This window comes from Rana temporaria, chromosome 2 (genome assembly GCF_905171775.1).
Source record: "Rana temporaria chromosome 2, aRanTem1.1, whole genome shotgun sequence".
Classification (NCBI taxonomy): Eukaryota; Metazoa; Chordata; class Amphibia; order Anura; family Ranidae; genus Rana; species Rana temporaria.
The window spans coordinates 404,735,669-404,757,500 of record NC_053490.1 but is presented as its reverse complement, the minus strand read 5'-3'; the positions used below and the strand labels follow the sequence as shown (position 1 = coordinate 404,757,500).

The following is a 21,832-nucleotide window of genomic DNA, read 5'->3' as shown; positions in this document are numbered from 1 at the left end:
TGAAGTTTGTTGGCAAAAAGTCTGACCGTGTGTATGGGGCTTTAGACAGACTTGATGTTGAGATCAGGGCAAAACAATCACTTCCAGGACTCCTTGTTCTTCTTTATGCTAAAGATAGTTCCTAATGACATTAGCCATATGTTTGAGTCATTGTCCTGTTGCATAATACATTTGGGGCCAATCAGATCACTCCCTGATGGTATGGCAAGATGGATAAATATCTGCCTGTATTTCTTAACATTGAGGACACTATTGATCAGGCAATGATGAGGACCGCAGACGGAGTGGTCGGCCAAGGAAACAATGCAACAGATGAAAGGCACATCATGCATGCTTGTCTTCGACATCGGAAGATGTCCAGCATTTCCATCAGCACAAAATTGTCAGAAACCAGTGGGACCCAGGTACACCAATCTACTTTCCAGAGAAGTCTGTCCAGAAGTAGTCTTCCTGAAAGAATTGTGGCCAAAATGCCTTTGCTTTGTGGAGCCTAAGCGACTTAATTATGTGCAGAAAAATGGCAACAAGTGGACAGATGAGTCAAAATCAGGGAGGGATGTGACTGGCCCCAAATTTATTCTGCAGCAGGACAATGACCCCAAACATACAGCCAATGTCATTAGGAAGTATCTTCAGCATAAAGAAGAACAATGAGTATTGGAAGTGATGGTTTGTCCCCCACAGATCAGAAACTTGATCTTAACTGGCATGAAGAGACAGAGGTATGTAAAGCCTACATCCACAGAAGATCTGTGGTTAGTTCTCCAAGATGTTTGGAACAACCTACCTGCCAAATCCCTTCAACAACTATGTGCAAGTCTACCTAGACACGAATTTATGCTGTTTTGAAGGTAAAGGGCGGTCACACCAAATATTGATTTGATTTTGATTTATATTCTGTTCAGTTAATTTCCATTTCGTTAAATGATAAAAAAAATTAATAATTATTAACACTTCTATTTCTGAAAGCATTCTTAACTTACAGCATTTTTTCACAGCTAGCCTAAAACTTTTGCACATTACTTTATATTTATTTATATATATATATATATATATATATATATATATATATAACATGGATGAGAAAGTTTGGGGTGGAGGAAACTTGACTGGCCTACACAGAGTCCTGACGTCAACCCGATAGAACACTTTTGGGATGAATTTGAGAGGAGACTGTGAGCCAGGCCTTCTCGTCCACATCAGTGCCTGACCTCACAAATGTGCTTCTGGAAGAATGGTCAAACATTCCCATAGACACACTCTTAAACCTTGTGGACAGCCTTTCCAGAGTTGAATCTGTTATAGCTGCAAAGGGTGAGCCAACACAATACTGAACCCTACAGACTAAAACTGGCATGCCATTAAAATTCATGTGGGTGTAAAGGCAGGTGTCACAATACTTGTGGTAATATAATGTCTAGCTGATACTATCAAACCAGCATAACAAACTGCTATGTTTCTAGGTTTACACTTGCAGACAACATGATACAAGTTGGCCTAGGTACCATTTGGCAAATGATAATTGTATTAAAGTGGAAGTAAACCCTTTATTGAACTTGTACCTACAGATAAGGCTTACCTGTAGGTACAGTGAATATCTCTTAAACCTACACAGTTTAGAAGATATTCACACTGCATGCAGCTGGTGATGTCACCGGTGCATAAGCGCCTTCAGAATTCCATGCTGCTGTCCATAAAGTGAATGCGGTGCAGCCAATCAGACAGCTGGAGGACATGAACTCAGAAGGAAGACCGGGTGAAGATGGAAGTACCTTCAGTGGTGACAGCACGCGGATGAAGGGCTTTGTTGTAAGATAAGTATTTCATAATGTGCTAGTATGTGATGTTTTAATGATGGTGGCAAGGGGGGCCAAAGAAGTAGGAAAGATTTTGTCCACAGTGTCTATGTAGGTTGTTAGGGATTAGGGATGAGCCGAACACCCCCCTGTTCGGTTCGCACCAGAACCTGCGAACACACCAAACGTTTGTGTGAACTTTAGAACCCCATTAAAGTCTATGGGACTCGAACGTTTGAAATCTAAAGTGCTAATTTTAAAGGCTAATATGCAAGTTATTGTCCTGGGGACCTGGGTCCTGTCCCAGGGGACAGTTTTAAAAACGGAAGTTTTTCCGGGAGCAGTAATTTTAATAATGCTTAAAGTGAAATAATAAAAGTGAAATATTCCTTTAAATTTCGTACCTGGGGGGGTGTAAAGTAAGCATGTGAAATAGCGCATGTTTTCCGTACTTAGAACTGTCTCTGCACAAAGTGTCTTTTATGAAGGAAAAAAAGTCATTTAAAACTGACTCGCGGCTATAATGAATTGTCGGCTCCCGGCAATATTGACAGAATTAATTCATAAAAAAAAAAAAGCGTGGGGTCCCCCCAAATTCAATTATCAGGCCCTTCAGGTCTGGTATGGATATTAAGGGGAACCCCCCAATCAATTAAAGAAAAAAAATGACGTGGGTTCCCCCCAAATATCCATTCCAGGCCCTTCAGGTCTGGTGTGGATTTTAAGGGGAACTTCACCTCAAATTTTAAAAAAAATGGCGTGGAGTTCCCCCAAAAATCCACACCAGACCCCTTATCCGAGCGCGTAACCTGGCCGGCCGCAGAAAAGAGGGGGGGACGAGAGAGCGCCTCCTCCTGAACCGTACCAGGCCACATGCACTCAACATGGGGAGGATGTCCCCATGTTGATGGTGACTAGGGCCTCATCCCCACAACCCTTGGCCGGTGGTTGTGGGGGTCTGCAGGCGGGGGGCTTATCAGAATCTGAAAGACCCCTTTAACAATCCAGCGGTGGTAATCTACTCTCGGTCCCAGCTCCCCGCTCCAAAGTTGTCAGTATCCAGCGACGGGTGATCTCCTCTCCAGTCCAGCGATGAGAAGATGGTCCGGGATCCAGAGCGCAGCATCGCCTGCCGCCTGTCTCCACAGGAGACAGCCTGGTGAATGACGCTGCTGGAGCTAGTGAGGCTTCCCCCTTGCGTCAAAGGGGGACAGGGTCACGCCTCACCTATATAAGAAATGTCACTAGCTCCAGCAGCGTTTTTTCGCCGGGCTGTCTCTGGATCCCGGACGATCTTCTCATCGCTGGACCAGAGAGGAGATCACCCGTCGCTGGATACTGAAAACGTTGGAGCGAGGAGCCGGGACCGAGAGTGGATTACCACCGCTGTATTTTTTTTTTATTTTTAATAAAGGACTTTTTTCCACGGTGTGTGTGTTTTTTTACAACTATTTACACTTCCTTCGTGAAATAGTAGAGGTATAATGTACCCCATTACCAATTCACATGAGGGGATCCAGGATCTGGGGGTCCCCTTTGTTAAAGCGGTTTCCAGATTCCGATAAGTCCCCCGCCCGCAGACCCCCACAACCACCGGGCAAGGGTTGTGGGCATGAGGCCCTTGTCCCCATCAACATGGGGACATCCTCCCCATGTTGAGGGCATGTGGCCTGCTACGGCTCTCTCGTCCCCCCTCTTTTCTGCGGCCGGCCAGGTTGCGTGCTCGGATAAGGGGTCTGGTGTGGATTTTTGGGGGAACTCCACGCCATTTTTTTTTTAATTTGGTGTGGAGTTCCCCTTAAAATCCACACCAGACCTGAAGGGTCTGGAATGGATATTTGGGGGGGAACCCCACATCATTTTTTTTTTAAATTGACAGCGGGGTTTCCCTTAATATCCATACCAGGCCTGAAGGGCCTGGTAATTGAATTTGAGGGGACCCCACGCTTTTTTTTTGTGAATGAATTCTCTCTGAATTGCCAGAGCCGACAATTCATTATAGCCGCAAGTAAAGTTTTAAAATACTTTTTTTCCTTTCAGAAATGACACTTTGTGCAGAGACAGTTCTAAGTACGGGAAACATGCGCTATTTCACATGCTTACTTTACACCCCCCCTAGGCACGAAATTTTATGGAATATTTCACTTTTATTGTTTCACTTTAAGCATTATTAAATTTACTGCTCCCGAAAAAAACAGCCGTTTTTAAAAACTTTTTTTTGCATTGATACATGTCTCCTGGTGCAGGAACCGGGTCCCCAAACACTTTTTAGGACAATAAATTGCATATTTGCCTTTAAACTTAGCACTTTCGATTTTTCCTATAGACTTTAACATGGTGTTCTGCGGCTTTTCAAATTTGCCGCGAACACCCCAAATTGTTCGTTGTTTGCCGACCAGGCGAACAGGCAATGTTCGAGTCGAACATGAGTTTGACTCGAACTCGAAGCTCATCCCTATTAGGGATACACAGGGTACATATATTGTAAGGATCACACTAACAACCTAGACCTGATGCACTACCAGAGAAAAATAGTAATTCCAACTAAACAAACTATAACAGTATGGTGTTGCAGTATTTATTACTGGAGGATCAGAAATACCCATCCAATAGTCATTTCATGTGGCAGTCCACCCTTTAAGGGCTCACCTTGAGAAAGTATAGACTACCAAGTGGAATGTCCATTCGTCAGACTGTTATACACAATTTAATATTTCTGCTTTTCCTGCAGTAGCTGTGAGTATGCCCTTTCCTCATTCTCATTAATGGAACGATTTTATTTATCTCCTCTTTTACGAAGTAGTAAAATGCCAAACACAGAAGTATACATAAATCTTGACATTTTTGTGCGTTAACCTAGACTTGGTAGGTTTCTTTAACTGTTCAGCATCTAAAAAAAATCGTAAATTCCCATTTTAGGTGGACTGATTATAAGGTCAAACCCCTCAAAACCCATCCAAAGTATAAGGAGATAAGCAAAATGTTAAAGGCTGTGATGAAGGATAACAGCTCAGGGTCAAATGGAGTCCTAATTTATTATGGCCGAATGGAGTTAAATTTAAATTCAAACACACATTTAATATGGCTAAATGGATTTGTAGAAGTTTAATGTTCAGACAAATAGTAGCTAATTATAAGGCTACTTTCACACTGGGGCGGGGGTGGGCTAACGGTAAACTAGCGGCGCTTTACCACCGTTTTAGCGGCACTTTTTAACCTTTTAACCCCAGCTAGCGGCCAAAGAAAGAGTTAAAAGTGCCTGTGTTGCAGCGCTGCCTATTCATTTTAATGGGCAGGGCGTTTTGGGAGAAGTGTATACACCTCTGCGGTAAGAAGTCTGCCAAGAAAACCGAGGGGAAAGCCGAGAACCCGGCATTAAAACTGCCATGGAGCTTTGGCCGGGAATCCCGGCCGTGTATATGATTCATCGGCACTGCCTCGCAGTCATTCCCACAGGAAAGTAGTAGATCTGGCGGGGAAAAAAATGCCGGTAATCCCGACGGGAATATAGAGAGCAGGTTCTCTATTTTTACACACGTCCAGTTTTCCGGACCATAAGCTCTCCTGGCAGTTTTCCTGCCGGGAAAACCGGTCATGTGTACGAGGCTTCAGGGTTTCACACTGGGGAGGCATGAGAGGCGCTTTTCAGGCATTTTACAGGCGCTATGTTTAGCGCTAAAACACCCGAAAAGTGCCTCAGTGTGAAAGGGGCCTAAAGGTAACCTAAAATTACATCAACATGAAATTATACATATTTTGTTGTAATTTTCATCTAATCAATAATACTTTTATACTTTCTGTAGCTTATTCTCTGAGAAATACTTTATCAATTCACAGCAGTTCAGTACATTGACACATAAACCTTTCAATATAATAAAAGGCCCAGTAAAGCACTGATATAACAGGGAACTTTTGGACAGACAGAGCTGCATAATCAGGAACTACCAGCCTTGGTAAATAGGGGAGTTTCTGGTTATCCTCTCAGCTATACTCCCATTACCTTCAGAAAGCATGCCCAGTGCCTCATCCGTTTGCTGGCTGTTCCCCATCTCAGCTTTGTTGGGGTCCTGGATGTAGCCAGGGTAGTTCAAGAAAGAACCTATTCGGCCATTGTGTTCAGACGCAGATGCACTAGTGAAATGTTCGAATGAGATTTCCTTTTGCTTAAGCCTGACATCAATGTTCCATCCTGTCCATCCATACAAAGCCAAAGTAAAGAGGAATCCCTGCATTGGATTCAGTATGCCCTTAACAAAAAGAATATAGAAGATGTATAAGTTTAAAATGTTACAATATAAAGACATAGCACGTACTAGGAACAGACAATACACTTATGCCTAGTACACACGTACGGGTTTCTCGGCTGACTTTTTACCGCCGGGAAACCCGAGAGGAAAACAGAGAACCTGCTTGGTTACTTTTTCCCCCTACACACGACCGGGTTTCCCGACAGGAAAACTGCCATGAGAGCTTTGGTCGGGAAACCCGGCCGTGTGTATGCTCCATCGCAGTGTTTCCCATAGGAAAACTGTCGGCTTAAAAATCGCCGGGGACCCCGGCGGGAAAAAAGAGAGCTGGTGCGATGGAGCATACACATGGCCGGGATTTCTGGGCAAAAGCTCTCATGGCAGTTTTCCCGACAGGAAACCCATACGTGTGTACGAAGCTTTATGTAAATAAGCATTGCAGTGCATATGGAAAGCAGTCACTTCTGAGAAAGTAAAGTTAGAGAATTAAACATCAATACAAAGTATTCTATGTGATCAGAATAAAGGGAGGGGCTTGTGCCTCAATTTGTTGGGAAAACCTTTGTGTTGTGAGCTTGAAGTGTATTTCACTTGCATAATTAATACAACACCTACTTTATATTTGTTACATGTTCCCATGCACATAGTATAACTGAAAAAAATTCTAATAAAGTTGTTTATATTTTTTTCTGTTTTTACCTGTGTAAATTAGCTGCCTAGCTTCTCCCAACTTAATACTAAGTAGGGAGCTACTGTGCTGGCAGATCTTCTTAGTTTTAAACTAAATTTCAACACTGTGGGGTTGATTTACTAAAACTGGAGTGTGCCAAATCTAGTGCAGCAGTGTAGAGAAACAAATCAACTTCCAGGTTTCATTGTCAAAGCTTAAAGGGGTTGTAAAGTTCGTTTTTTATTTTCTAAATAGGTTACTTTAAGCTAGTGCATTGTTGGTTCACTTATCTTTTCCTTCAATTTCCCTTCTAAATGTTTTTTTTCTTTGTTTTCTTTGTCTGAATTTCTCACTTCCTGTTCCTCCTCATTAGGATGTTCAGTAAGCTGTTCTAAATGACTTTCCACCGCTCGGATGATGGTGGAAAGCTTACTGAGGAGAAACAGGAAGTGAGAAATTCAAACAAAGAAAAAAAAACATTTAGAAGGGAAATCCAATGAAAAAGGTAAGTGAACCAACAATGCACTAGCTTAAAGGAACCTATTTAGAAAATAAAAGACGAACCTTTACAACCCCTTTAATTGAACAAGCTGAAGCTAGAAGCTGATTGGCTACCATGCACAGCTGCACCAGATTCTGAGTGCACCACTTTTAGTAAATCTTCCCTGTGTATCCTAAACAAGGGTTAAAGACCTTGAGGTTTGGATTCTGCATTGTAAATTTAATAAGATGAACCTGGCTCTGTCCCCACTTTGTGCCTCTGAAATTGTTCAGGTAGTTTGCAGACCAGTGTACAGTATAATCATGCTCCAAAGAAACAACTAGAAAGGTAAGAAATATTTTTATTAATATTATGTTTTATCACTATTATTATTTATTACATTTACTAACAAACGTAAAGTAAAGCTTTCTCAGATTTGACCTAAAAAGTGCCAAACGTGGAAATACAGTTTAAAGCTTATCTAAAGCCTGAACTGTTTTTTGCAGTATTGGATACAGTAGGGAATGGTAATGAAATGCCGCAAAAACACATTTCTTAGCAAAACCATACATCTCAGCTATCCCTGATTTTGATGGACCCTCCCTGGTTTGGAACAAAGTCCCTCTGCCCCTCTTTCTGCCACATGTGTCCCTTGTTGTGGTCTGATCTATATAATTGTATATAAAAAGCACATTTTATCTTTCAAAAAGTGTTTCCCGGTGCTAAACCTTTTTCAAAAGCCAAGATAAAGGAATATTAGTGGTAAAAATAAAGCACCTGTGGGTTTAACTTTTATTTTTTGTGTAATTCTCCTTTGAGTGGGCGTAGCAGGAGGTGTTTCCTATGTCTATATAATTTTGATAATAGGTGTTCCTTATTCCCATCTCCAAAAGTTGAGAGGTATGCAGAACCTGTAATACATTTTACTCGAACAGGTTTTCATGTCCAAAATCACGAGGACACTACTGCATCCTGCTACATTCCAGCTACTGGCAGGTCCCGCCATGCTGCTTTTAGCCAAGATCTAGGACAGACTTTAAAAATCGCCTGGTTCCAACATTGGCATCAGGGAGCGGGTTGCTTTTAACTTTCACCCATATCAACTCTTGTAAATTCAAAAAAAAAATTTTATTATTATTAAAGGTTCATTAATTATCACTGTACTTAGGTCAGTGTGCCTCTCCCTTTATATCTGTTGTTTGACTATGGTTTATCCCAATAATGTATTGTAGGAAGGCTGAAAGACCAGTAAATGTTAAAGATATAGGGGCAGATCCTCAAAGAAATTACGCCGGCGTATCTGTTGATACGCCGCATAATTTCAAATTTTAGCGCGTCGTATCTTTGTTTTGGTATCCACCAAACAAGATACGACGGCATCTGTGTTAGATCCGACAGGCGTACGCCTTAGTACGCCGTCGGATCTAAGATGCGATTTACCGGCGGCCGCTGGGTGGCGTTCACGGCGTAATCCGCGTCGAGTATGCAAATTAGCTTTTTCCGACGATCCACGAATGTACGAGCGGCCGTCGCATTCTTTTACGTCGTTTCCGTTCGGCTTTTTCCGGCGTATAGTTAAAGCTGCTATCTGGTGGCGTACTCAATGTTAAGTATGGCCGTCGTTCCCGCGTATAATTTTGAAAATGTTACGTCGTTTGCGTAAGTCGTCGGTGAATGGGGCTGGACGCACGACGAAAACAATGACTTTCTTGCGACGTCATTTGGAGCAATGCACCCTGGGAGTTTTGACGGACGGGGCATGCGCAGTTCGTTGGGCGCGGGGACGCGCTTCATTTAAATGAAACCTGCCCCCTACTCGCCGCATTTGAATTCCGCGCCCTTACGCCGCGAGATATACACGACGCCGCCGTAACTTACGGCGCAAATTCTTTCAGGATTCAAACATTTGCAAAGTAAGTTACAGCGGTGTAGCGTATCTCACATACTCTGCGTCCATGCAAATGTTGAGGATCTGCCCCATAGAAAACGATCCCACCAGTGCACCAAGGACAAGTTGTGACTTTCTTTATATTCTGTAGTGGGGAATGGCTAAAACCACTGTCAAGTATTGTTTTTTTTTGTCTTTGTTCAGATGGGGAGATTGCTCTTCACTTACTGTTCTAGACACAGAAGTAAGTAGAAATCTCTCCAAAATAAGAGAAAATCCACTCTAACCCTCCCTGGCGGTATGATTATGTCAGATTTTTGATGCTGAAAGCGGTACCATTATTTTGCATGGAAATTTGGCGTTTTATATTGTAGGCCTGTAATTCTTAGGAATAACTCACTTAAATCTGTCCAAACCAGAGTCTAAATAGATATCCCGGGTATGATAAAGTTTGAAACACAAAATCATAAATTATAATATAATAAATAACTACAAACAATTATAACAAATAAAAATATTTTAAAAATAAAAATGATTCAAAAATGTAATCAAATCAAAAAAACAGAAATTTGCTCAGTTGCAGAATTTTTGTTTGATGACAAATTTCCCCACAAATCACTATCACTCAATTCTGCAAGTGATTCTAATTTATTATCACTGTTTTCTAGCAGGTCTAAAAGCACTTTTGATGTAAAGAGATACTTTTTGGTTGCTACGGACAATCCCCAGTTTCCAGGCAGAAAGAAAAGTATTTATAATATAAAACTACATGCAGAGCGCCGGACAGACCACTAGGGACAAAGGGGGGGGGGGTGTATTTATTTGATATTGTACTGTAATATGTAAGATGTTTTTTACTTTTTGAATTTGGTGCCGAACACCGTCCCCATGCGTCGCAGCGCTCGCTCGGGATCGGAGCTTGGCACTTGGCACTGTGAATCGAGCGAGGAGACAGCTCGCACACAGCGTGGGGGGACATCGCGGGATCCAGGGGACAAGGTAAGTAACTATGCCTGGATACTGTGAAGCTATCCCCTGTGTGGTTAGGGGTTTCCGCTTTTGGCATGGAAAATTCACTCGAGCCAGACTCGGGAATACCGCCAGGGAGGTTAAGATGGCTGTATATGGATCAAAATTTGTCAGGTCATGCCAGTAATAAAAATCATACAAAAACATAGAATATCCAGGCTCAAACCTACTGGCAAATCAGCAACCAACCAAATTCACCTGTCTAACAGTGTGCGTTAAAAACAGAGGTTTAGTTGCACGCATTTGCAAATGCATGTGTAAGCTGCAGGCCCCATCAAGGATATCTGTATACTGCAGTCCTAACTATAACATTACATTTTAAGTCTTTTCAGTAGGAGCACATGACTAGACTAGACTAGACATGACTGGATAGATACAGGACAGGTGACTGGAGGTAGCCCAGCCCTCATTAAAGGGGCAGGAGCACACTAAACACCCAGCACATGGAAGCAAAGGTGCCAGTGCGCTGCCTGACCACAATGACAATCACAAATAAATAATAAATAAATAAGACAGAGGTTCTAACACTTGTGCACTCCTTCCAGAGCTAAACAATTTGGCTTAAGATAGATTTGAGGGCTTATTCATTGCTGTAATGGACAGTATTACAATTGCATAGATGCCATAGATCTGAACTGCAGCACACCACAATGCATATGCGTTGTACTGTGGTGCCCTGCATTAAAAACTGCTACAGATCCAGTTTTTAGTCTGATGCCATAAATTCCATTCAAAATAAATGAACTGCCTTAACCGCTTGCCGACCAGCCGCCGTCATTATACTACAGCAGGTCGGCTCGTTCCCGGGGACCCTCGCAGCTGTACGTCAGGATAACAGGGGTGCCGATTTTCGTGACTGGCGGTTGCGATGACCGTCGTGCACGAGCCATCGCGGGCATGAGAGGAAGAACATGGACGTGTGTGTGTAAACACATCCTTGTTCTGAAAGGAGAGGGCATGCAGATCGTGAGTTCCTACAAGCTGGGAACCACGATCTGTTATGTCCTATAGTCAGTCCCCTCCCCCTACAGTTAGAACACACATGGGAATACAGTTGACCCCTTGATCGGCCCCTAGGGTTAACCCCTTCCCTGCCAGTGACATTTACACAGTAATCAGTGCATTTTTATAGCACAAATCGCTGTATAAATGCCAATGGTCCCAAAAATGTGTCAAAAGTGTCTGGTATGTCCGCTATAATGTCGCAGTCCCGATAAAAATCGAAGATCGCAGCCATTACTAGCATTAGATGGGGCCCACACACGATCGGTTAGTCTGATGAAAACGGTCCATCAGACCGTTTTCATCAGACAAATAGATTGTGTGTAGGCGGCATTAGGCATCGGACCTCAGTGGTTTGAAGGCGGGCCTTAAAATGTAACTATGGTTAGTTTTTGTACATTTTTGGGGTCCCCTTCCTGTAGTAAAGAAAAAATGTGATCTATACTTACCCTAAACTTACCCTCTCAACAGAACAAGCTCTTCTGCAGTTAGAACGTTGAAACAAACTATTTACCGCTGACAGGGGTGATTACAATGATCAGCTTTTATTTCTTTACGTAAACTCTTTATCCCAAAATGAAAAAAAAAACTCTTACTGTAGCTGCTTATAAAGTATTAGCTGGAGTCTGGCTTGATTTTATTAGTGTATCTAAATATGCTAGTACATCTAACAATACCCACCTCCCCCCTGACTGACAATGCTGCTGTCCTACTTCATCCAGAGTGGAGGCATTCTAATACAGGAGGTGTGTTACTAGCCAGATTACCAGGTGAAAAGATGCAACAAACGGAGTACGGATCATTTTTTCCACATGGGGGAAAACAGCCTAACAAAGAAAACTGAATGCAGCCACCACATGTAATGATTGGTAAGTTGCAATATATGCAATTTTTAGATTTGGGTTTTATACCACTTTAACCTAGCAAGGTTAGCGAAAACCCAATCTAATCTCTTTTTTAGGGGGAACTTGGTGGAACTCAGTTCCACCATCTCTGGCTCAGACCCTTGGAGGGGCCTACTTACCACAATCACTTGTAAACCTACAGAAGTCCGGTTTCTGTGTTTCCAAGTTTCCAAGTGACAGCTCTGCATTCTGTGTGTAACCCCCCCTGAACTCTGCACTCTGTATGTAATGCAATCCTAGTAATTAATGCCCCTTTAAGTCCCTAATGTTCGTGAAATTTGACTGACCACACCCACTATTTGTTGTGATTTGGAGGGGTTTTGGGGGGTCGTGGTTGAGTTCCAGCACCTATTGTTTGAGAAAAAAAGCTATATATATATATATATATATATATATATATATATATATAGTGAGATGAGGATTGCTCTGCTTGATTTATTCATTGCCATATTGAACAAGCTGGATAAGAAATCTGATTCACTAAGATCCTATTTTGATTCTTTTTTTAGTAATCTTCTATGACCACTTCTATTCTATATCTTTTAAAGTTTATCTAAAGCCAAAACCTTTATTTTTGTTTGTTTTAGATAGTTTGGAAAATCAAAGATGTTGAAGAACCCTTATGTTTTTTTTTTTTGGTCTTTTTTTGGGGGGGGGGGGGGGTTATTCGTTATATTTCCTGTCCTGCAGACAGAATAGGAAGAAAGGGAAAATGTCTCCAAAGCGAGGGGAAATCTCCTCCTAGGTGTTGTCATTGGAAGATTTTGCCTTTATTTTTGTTACGGTGAAAAATGTTTTTCCTTACTTTTGGTCACCAGGACAAATTGGGAGGGTGAATCTCTCAAGTAGAGATACAGCAATGAAAACCAGTCAGAGGTGTCAACCCTTCCTATCTATCTCTAAAAAAAAGTACTGACTTTAGATACACTTTAAACTGCTATAATTTAACTAGGGTCAAGTCACCTCATCCCACCGTGTGTGGATAGTATTTCTCAAAGTCTACTAAAAATGTTCTGTTTACTGGGCAAAAAGGCATTTCTTTGGTGTCATAGTTAACTTAATTAACTGGGTTTTTTATTTTCTTATTCTGAAATCATTGTAATGATTTATTACTTTATCATTTATGTGATATTATTAATCATCATCATCGTCATCATCATCATTATTATTATTATTATTATTCAGCCCTCAAAATTTCCACTCGCCTGCTAGCATTTGGCGAGTGGATTTAAGCTGGGGGCGAGTGATGACAGGGCTGCATGACCAATGTCCCTTCAATCTGTGCCTACACTTAGAGTCCCGATGAGATTGGCGGCCGAAGAGGAAAGTTGCATGCTCGGGAAAAGTAGTCTGGTGAGCCGCGCACAGGCAGAGCAGTACACAGGTGCTCTCCTTACAATTCTCATTAAGCCATGGGACCTAACAGTATGACCTCTCTGAGCCTGCCCCCCTCCCCCGACCAATGTAGCTGGAGAGCAGAGAGCAGGGAGCAGGAAGTAATGAGTCAGGTGGAGGATTGCGAAAATTACCACTCAGGGGTGTCCCAGGTAGGCAGTGCAGCGCTCACTGAAAGTTGCCCTGACATGAGAGTGGCAGCCTTCCAGTTTGTGCAGTTTTCTTCTCCTTGTGCTCTATGTAGGTGTCCAGCAGTTCAGCCTGAGCACTGTGAGCAGACTTGTCTCAATGTGTGCTGTGCGGTGTCAATGTGCGCTGTGCTATGGTGTCAACCGCTGTGCAGTTGTGTGGATCTCAGCGCTGGATTGTACTCCCTCTCGCTGTGCTGCAGCTCCTCTCCTCACTGCCAGCCTGAATAAAAGGGGGAAGTGGGGACTTGCAAGCGTGGAGCCGCACACACAGGCTCCTGATGATAAGATGAATAAGAGAGGGAGAGAGAGGATGGATGGGAGTTGCAGAGGAGACAGCAAGAGACATCCAGTTCTAGTGCCCTGTCCCTCTGGTCTGCCCCCAGTGCCCTGTCCCTCTGGTCTGCCCCCAGTGCCCTGTCCCTCTGGTCTGCCCCCAGTGTCCTGTCCCTCTGGTCTGTCCCCAGTGCCCTATCCCTCTGGTCTGTCCCCAGTGCCCTGTCCCATTTTGCTAAAGTTGTTTTTGGTAATATTTAATTGTGTAACTTGATTCTGCATAAAAGATTTAACAGTGTCATCCATGAGATAATCTACGAGGGCGTGTTTAGGGGCGCAATTAGACGTGGAGCAGTGTATGAATTAGGTGGGGCAACTGGTGGCGAGTATCTCTTGAGGCCTGGCTAGTAGCTCAGGGCTTGAAATTTTGAGCCCTGTTATTACTGTATTATTATTATTATTATTATTATTATTATTATTACTAAATAACTATAGCATAGCAAGTAGCACACATTTGGCTTTAGCTCTATATATCTCTATACGTTTTTTTTTAGTTATTAGTTTATAATGGTAAGAACATGAATAAGAGCACGCAGAACAGTTAAAATAACTGGAAGCATCTTTGCTGGCACTTAGTCATTAATAATAATATCCAAGCTTATTGAAGTCATGCCTGGCTTACCATGATGAACCATGTGATAAGTGCTGCATTCCTCACATTCTTCAGCTGGTCTTCATTCATGTCTGGCTGCAGCTCCAGATAGAACAAAAGGATCTCATTGATGACATTGGAAAACCAACTGATAAAAAGATAAAAATTTAATTTATGCAAAGAGCAGTCACATTTGTCAAGGCCCATCATCCCCATAAACACATACCTGTGTGTAATATATATATATATATATATATATATATATATATATATATATATATATATATATATTAAAAAAAACTCCATGATATCAGAAAATTCAAGACACTGCATTGACAAACAAAATAATGTCTACTTGAACAACTTGTAAAACCTTGCAAAACTGAGCAGACATGGCCTGGTTTCATCAAACTTCTCATTTAGGCTAGCTTTATATTATTGCGGTTTCCATGAGGCTGCATTCGCCAGTCCCAGCATTTGAATAAGCTTGATAGGAATAAAGGACTAGGTGAGTTGAATGTGCCTGATGGAACCCCCTAATCGAGTGCTAGCCCCGGCTCACCTCCGTGGGTGTACACAAGGTAATGAGAAGATGGCTGCACATTGGGTGGTTTCCAAATGCCATTTATTTAGTCACAATGGTGACACCAGGGGACACCAACACACAACCTCATAGACGTGTTTTACACAGTGCCTAATCATTACCTTATTTGAATAAGCTGGCTGTACCTGAGGGAAAGCGGAGAAAAGGTCCCTGCACCTTTTGTAAAATCACAGTTGCAGAAAAACCATATAGCGCTATGCGTTTCCCATCACAGGGAAATGCCCTGCGGTATTCAATGTGTAGGCATGCCATTAGGAAAAAAAATTCCAGCTCTATATTTAAAAAATTTCTGAAAAAAAGTCTGAAAAAAACAAAATACGCTCCATGAGAGCGAGACAAAAGAGAACCACAAATGGTCCGGAAGGCAAAACACACATTATGCAAGACTGTTAATCTTCCATTGGCAGCGTTCAAGGTGACATGGTCACTGCGTATGGGTTAGTTCGGCATCAAGATATGCTACTAATGCCGCGTGCACACGGTAATTTTTCATGACGAGAAAAATTTAATTTTTTAAATTGGTCGTGAAAAACGGTTGTGTGTAGTCTCCAGAGCATTTTTGTCGATGAGAAAAATGGCCATTAAAATTTTTGAACCTGCTCTCTTTTTTCTCGTTGTTTTTCACTTTGTCGTTTTTCTTGTCGTGAAAAATGGTCGTGTGTAGGCTTTAACGACGGGGGAAAAAATGCGCATGCTCAGAAGCAAGTTATGAGAAGGGAAATTTGCATAATCAGCCCAAAGGGTGGCGCCATTCGAATGGAACTTCCCCTTTATAGTGCCGTTCTACGTGTTGTACGTCACCGCACTTTGCTCAAGCATTTTTTATCACGATCGTGTGTATGCAAGGCAGGCTTGAGAGGAATCCCAGCGAGAAAAACATTGTTTTTTTTCCATAACATGAATAACGGTCGTGTGTACGCGGCATAAGAATTAAAGTGGAACTATAGGCAAAAAAAAATCGAGTAAAGGAGGGTTAAAACCCCTGTCAGCTTTGTTTTTCCATCTATATTCCATCATGGAGATTTACCTTGACTTTACCTTGACAAACAAGAAGTGAGAGGAAATCTCTGCAAAATAAGGCCCCTTTCACAAGGGGCAGTGGAGGTGCGGTGGCTGTATAGCGGCGCTATACCCTCGGAATTGCCACGGGATTCGGCCGCTAGCGGTGCGGTATTATCCCCCGCTAGCGGCCGATAAAGGGTTAATACCGCCCGCAATGCGCCTCTACTGAGGCGCATTGCGGGTGGTATTGCCGCGGTTTCCCATTGTTTTAAATGGGAAGGAGCGGTGTGTATACCACTCCTTCACCGCTCCTTCCCATTTAAAACAATGGGAAACCGCGGCAATACCACCCGCAATGCGCCTCTGTAGAGGCGCATTGCGGGCGGTATTAACCCTTTATCGGCCGCTAGCGGGGGATAATACCGCACCGCTAGCGGCCGAATCCCGTGGCAATTCCGAGGGTATAGCGCCGCTATACAGCCACCATACAGCCTCTCACTGCTCCAAAGATGCTGCTTGCAGGAGATTTTTTCTCTCCTGCCAGCGCATCGCCTCAGTGTAAAAGCCCTCGGGCTTTCACATTGAGAATGCTGTACCGCCTGAAAAACTCCTCAGTGTGAAAGGGGCCTTAGGGAATCCATTGGGAACTCCCCCCAGGTCACCAGAACTTTTGTCCATTGGAAGATTTCCCCTTTATTACTTCTTTCTCTCTCTATTACTACTTTCACTTTCAATGATAATGGTAAACTGGGCAAATAGAATCTCCCTAATGAGAAAAAGTGAATCTCCCTAACGGGGGCACAAACAGCAATAAAAGCACAATAGGTGTTCTAATCCCTTTCGACTCAAGGCAAAACTTTTTTTGTTTTAGATATAGTCATACTTTAAAGGCACCCTCGCGAGTGTGCTATAAGCACAGTGCGGTAAAGCACACTACAGTATTTACATACAGTCCCACATCTGCATAAGTGTGAACTTAGGCCTCAAACACAGTCAGATTTTCTGTGGTCAAAACGTAGGACTTTTGTCCAAAGGGCGTTTGCCAGGAACTTGTATTGCATACAAACGGCACCCTTTGGGCAACTTCTGCTAATGTTGTTTTATGGATAGCATTGCTTCTGAGCATGCGTGTTTGTACTTTGTAGTTTTGTCCAATGGAATTGTGTAAACACGATTGGATAATCCGACAACACACATTTGATGGCAGACAATTTAAAGCATGCTATCCCACATTTGTTGGCGGAAAATCCAACAACAATTGTCCGATTGTCAGTACAAACTGACATTCCTCTCAAGCCTGCCTTGCATACACACGATCGTGATAAAAAATGCTCGAGCAAAGCGCGGTGACGTACAACACGTACAACACGTACAACGGCACTATAAAGGGGAAGTTCCATTCGAATGGCGTCACCCTTTGGGCTGATTATGCAAATTTTTGTACAATGCGCAGTGCCAATGTGTCGCACATATGTGAACCAGCCTCATTGAAATCAATGTATTTTATAATGTTATGCGAATCGGATGCAGTTTAAGCCGCAACCAATTTGCATAGGTGTGAACCCGGCCTGAAAGTGGAACTGTGGCTATGCTACAGTATGGACATTAGCACAGCTTTATGACGAAGAGGGTGGCATAACACATGGAGGCAGAGCCGGGTGGCGTGTGTGAATGTTTTAAACATGTGAGATACTGCTTGATTTTATGTCATGCTGCGTTACCCTACATTCAATAATAAAAAATAACTGTAAGCGCAAGACATAAGAGTTGGCAATAAATGAACAATAAAAAAACACAAATTTGTTGCGCTGGGATCATAAACAATTAAACTAATAAAGAAGCAGCTGACACAGTATGCAAGGATAGCACAATAAACTTAATTTAAAGGATGGTGTAGCTCTAAATAGAACCAAATCAAAGTCCCACATAACATTTCAGTGCAATGAATGAATGGTATACGAATACAGCTAAAAGTCCATAATAGTATTGCTGGAGCTTGCACAATCAGATCTTTAAGGACACCGCCACCGCACAGTGTGCAGAGACCGACCTGTCATCTGCCCGCTCAGCGGGGATCGACAGAGCGATCCCCACTGAGCAAAGCGGAGCCCGCACACGGACAGCCCCATGTAAAAGGGCCCTTAGGGTCCAGTGCTATTTGTCCACTTTCCTCAACCACTGCAGTTAGGCCTTGTACACACAGACGGACTGTCCGATGAAAAAGGTCCGTCGGACCGTTTTCAGCGGACAGTCGTCTGGTCGATTTCTGTTTGATGTGTGTACTCACCATCAAACAGAAATCCGCGCGTACACAATACGCGGTGACGTGGCCGCGCCGTCGCTGCGACGATTACGTGGCGACGTGCGTGGCTGTGGAAGGTAAATACTTCCACGCATGCGTCGAATCACTTGGACGCATGCGAGGTATGGCGGTCGATCGGACATGTCCGGTGAGTCTGTACAGGCGACTGAACATGTCCGACGGACAGGTTTCCAGCGGACAGGTTTCTTAGCATGCTAAGAAAATTTTGTTGAAATTTCGCTGGAAAACGGTCAGCTGGACAAATGTCCGCCGGAAAACGGTCCGATACGCCGTACACATGACCGAACTTGTCTGCTGAAACTGGTCCGCGGACAAGTATCAGCGGACAGATCCGGTCGTGTGTACGGGGCCTAAGCAAGGCTCTTTCATTTAATGGGCTGCCTAGTGCACAATTTGTAGCAACACAGAATATGTTAGTCATACTAAACATTGTAGCAATGTGCATTTCATAATGAGTGGTTATGCGGTGCACAAACATGCCTAACATGCAGTGTGGTGAATCCAGCCTAAACTGCTTACCATCCTTAGGTCATATATATATATGGCCTCAGGAGCAAGGAGCTTTGCCAGGTTTATGGCGGCAGCCTCATTGTTTTTTAGAGCTGATAATCGCCTTTCAGGTAAAAGTGATCTGAGCAGCTCTAAAGCCACCAAATCACTTTTACAGGGCTCTTACTGGGGCCTTGTTCCTCCATCTCCTCTGTGATGAATGAAGCCAGAAGCAACAAAGATTTTGTCACTTCTGGTTTTTGTTCCGTTTCCCTGGCCGGCACAGACAAGGTAGAAACAAATAAAACAAATCACTGTTTGATCGGCTGTCTGTGGGGTAAGAGGAGGGATAAGGGGTCCAATAGACTTTGGATCTCTTCATAAAGGGTACCTGTCAATTACTTGAGTTATCTCAAGGGGTGGTGTTCACCCCTTATGATAGCAATAAAGTCAAATGGAAAAAATGGAAAAAAGGTTTGAAAATACATTTAAATAAAATAAACATTTTAAAAGCACCCCCCCCCCCATGTTCATGCGCAAATGCAAACAAGCACAAAGGTCCTGTACGCATGTGTAAATGGTGATTGCACCGCACATGTGAGGTATTGCCGCAAACGTCAGAGTGAGAGAAATAATTCTAGTGCCAGAGAACACATTTAACTCGAAACTGGTAACCTATAAAGGCTTTTAAAGTGTCATTTATGGATAATATAGGCACTGTAGTTTGTTGCCATTTCACAGGCGTGCATATTTATTTTATTTTTTTCACAAGAAAAGGCGTGCATATTTTTAAATCATGGCATGTTTGGTATTGATTTACTCAACACAACATCATCTCATATTCTCCCCAAAAAATGGGTATTAGTTTGTGTGTGTGTGAACTAAAATGAATGGTGTATTTTTTCCTGAAAATATGTGCTTGATAAATTGCTGCGCAAATATCGTGTAACAAACAATTGCAGCGGCTCCATTTTATTCTTCAAAGCCTTTGCTTTCAGGAAATATATAATGTTTGGGCTGCATAAAAACTATAAATTAGAAATGTCTTACTCAAATCTGCTTTAAAAAAAATAGCCCCAGCACCAGTCAAACCCCCTATCCCATAGACTGCAAAGAAAGACCACTGCATTTTATGGGAAAGCAACAATCTCTTCAGTGGTCTGACCACCACTGAGTCAGAGCTATAATTTTGCAAACAGCAGGGAGCTAATTGAAATAGATATTTTTTGCTGATACCTGAATTGGGCTTTTAACATGTGCGTAAAAGAACACTGATGTACAGCATGGATATTGATCATCACACTTATGGCATAGGAGGGCTCACTTTGCAGCTTCTTATTTCAGACATCTACAGTCTTTAGGGTGGATTTACTAGAGGCAAACAGACTGTGGCCCGGATTCTCGTAGATCGGTGTAAATTTTGGCGGGCGTAACGTATCTGATTTAAGTTACGCTGCCGCAAGTTTTTCAGGCAAGTGCTTTATTCACAAAGCACTTGCCTGTAAAGTTGCGGTGGCGTAGCGTAAAACACCCGGCGGAATTCAAATTCGGCGGGTAGGGGGCATGTTTCATTTAAATGAAGTGCGTCCCCCGCCCTGAACGAACTGCGCATGCGCCGTCCCTAAAATATCCCGGCGTGCATTGCTCTAAATGACGTCGCAAGGACGTCATTGGTTTTGACGTGGACGTAAATTACGTAAAGCACCATTCACGGACGACTTACGCAAACAACGTAAATTTTTAAATTTTCGACGCGGGAACAACGACCATACTTAACATTGACTGCGCCTCATAGACCCAGGGGCAACTTTACGCCGGGAAAAGCCTAACGTAAACGTCGTAACTTTACTGCGCCGGCCGCGCGTACGTTCGGGAATTCGCGTATCTAGCTAATTTGCATACTCAACGCCTGTCGGATCTAAGGGATATCTATGCGTAACTGATTCTAAGAATCAGTCGCAAAGATACGACGTCGCTAGGCAGAGATACGACAGCGTATCTGGAGATGCGCCGTCATATCTCTTTTGAGAATCTGGGCCTGTGTACTTTGCAAGTGCAGTTGCTCTAGAGCTTAACTTCCATCATCCAATCATGTACAAGCAAAAAGGCATTTTTTTTATATTCCTTGCATGTGATTGGCTATTCTTTGCAAAGCAAAGCCTCACCTAATTTACAGTACTAAGCCCTGGAGCAACTACACTTGAAAAATTCACAGTCTACTTGTCTTTATTAAATCGACCCCTTTGAATGTTTCTTATGAGATGCATTGTCTTTAATCAAAAAATAGGCATACCTGGAAAACAAGAGAGTGAAGACTTATTTCTCCTGCTGCCCACACCACCAGAACACTGCTGCGTTCCTAAGATCAACTCCACTGAGAAACCAGGGTCATTGATATCCTCAGTCACCTGCAGAACTTAAAGTGGTTGTAAACCCTTTACAACCACTTTAACCTACAGGTAAGCCTAGATTAAGGCTTACCTGTAGGTGCTTGAAATATCTCCCAGACATGCATAGTCTAGGGGATTTGCAAATCGTCATACACGCTGTGCCCTTTCTAACTCGGGTCATGCCGTGAGTGGAGGCTCCCACGCGCACGTGCGAGAGTGACGTTATGCGGCGTCACTCGACTCCGGCCACACACAGAGTCAGAGTTTGCGGCCCCAGAAAGAAGAGGGGTGAAGAATGTCCGCTCGCTACTCGCGAGGAAGATGGGGACATCGCGAGCTTCTTCTGCAGGTAAGTGTCACATAATGGGCTACTATGCAATGCATAGTACCCATTATGCTTTACCTTTGCAGGGAAACAAAGAGAAAGTAACACCCATCAGGGTTTACTTCCTCTTTAAGGGTTCTTCCCAATGTCCTCAACACTACTACAGTATA

At 43.0% G+C, this 21,832-nt stretch overlaps 1 protein-coding gene across 1 annotated transcript in view; it reads right to left on the bottom strand.

Annotated features, from left to right (window-relative positions):
• Positions 1-21,832, bottom strand: part of GPR143 (G protein-coupled receptor 143) — a 66,572-nt gene that overhangs the window by 7,980 nt on the left and 36,760 nt on the right. The window contains exons 7-8 of the mRNA XM_040338143.1: positions 14,560-14,677; positions 5,797-6,043 (exon numbers count right to left, since the gene is read on the bottom strand). Of these exons, the coding sequence (XP_040194077.1) occupies positions 5,797-6,043; positions 14,560-14,677 (365 nt within the window). The remainder of the gene's footprint in view (positions 1-5,796; positions 6,044-14,559; positions 14,678-21,832) is intronic.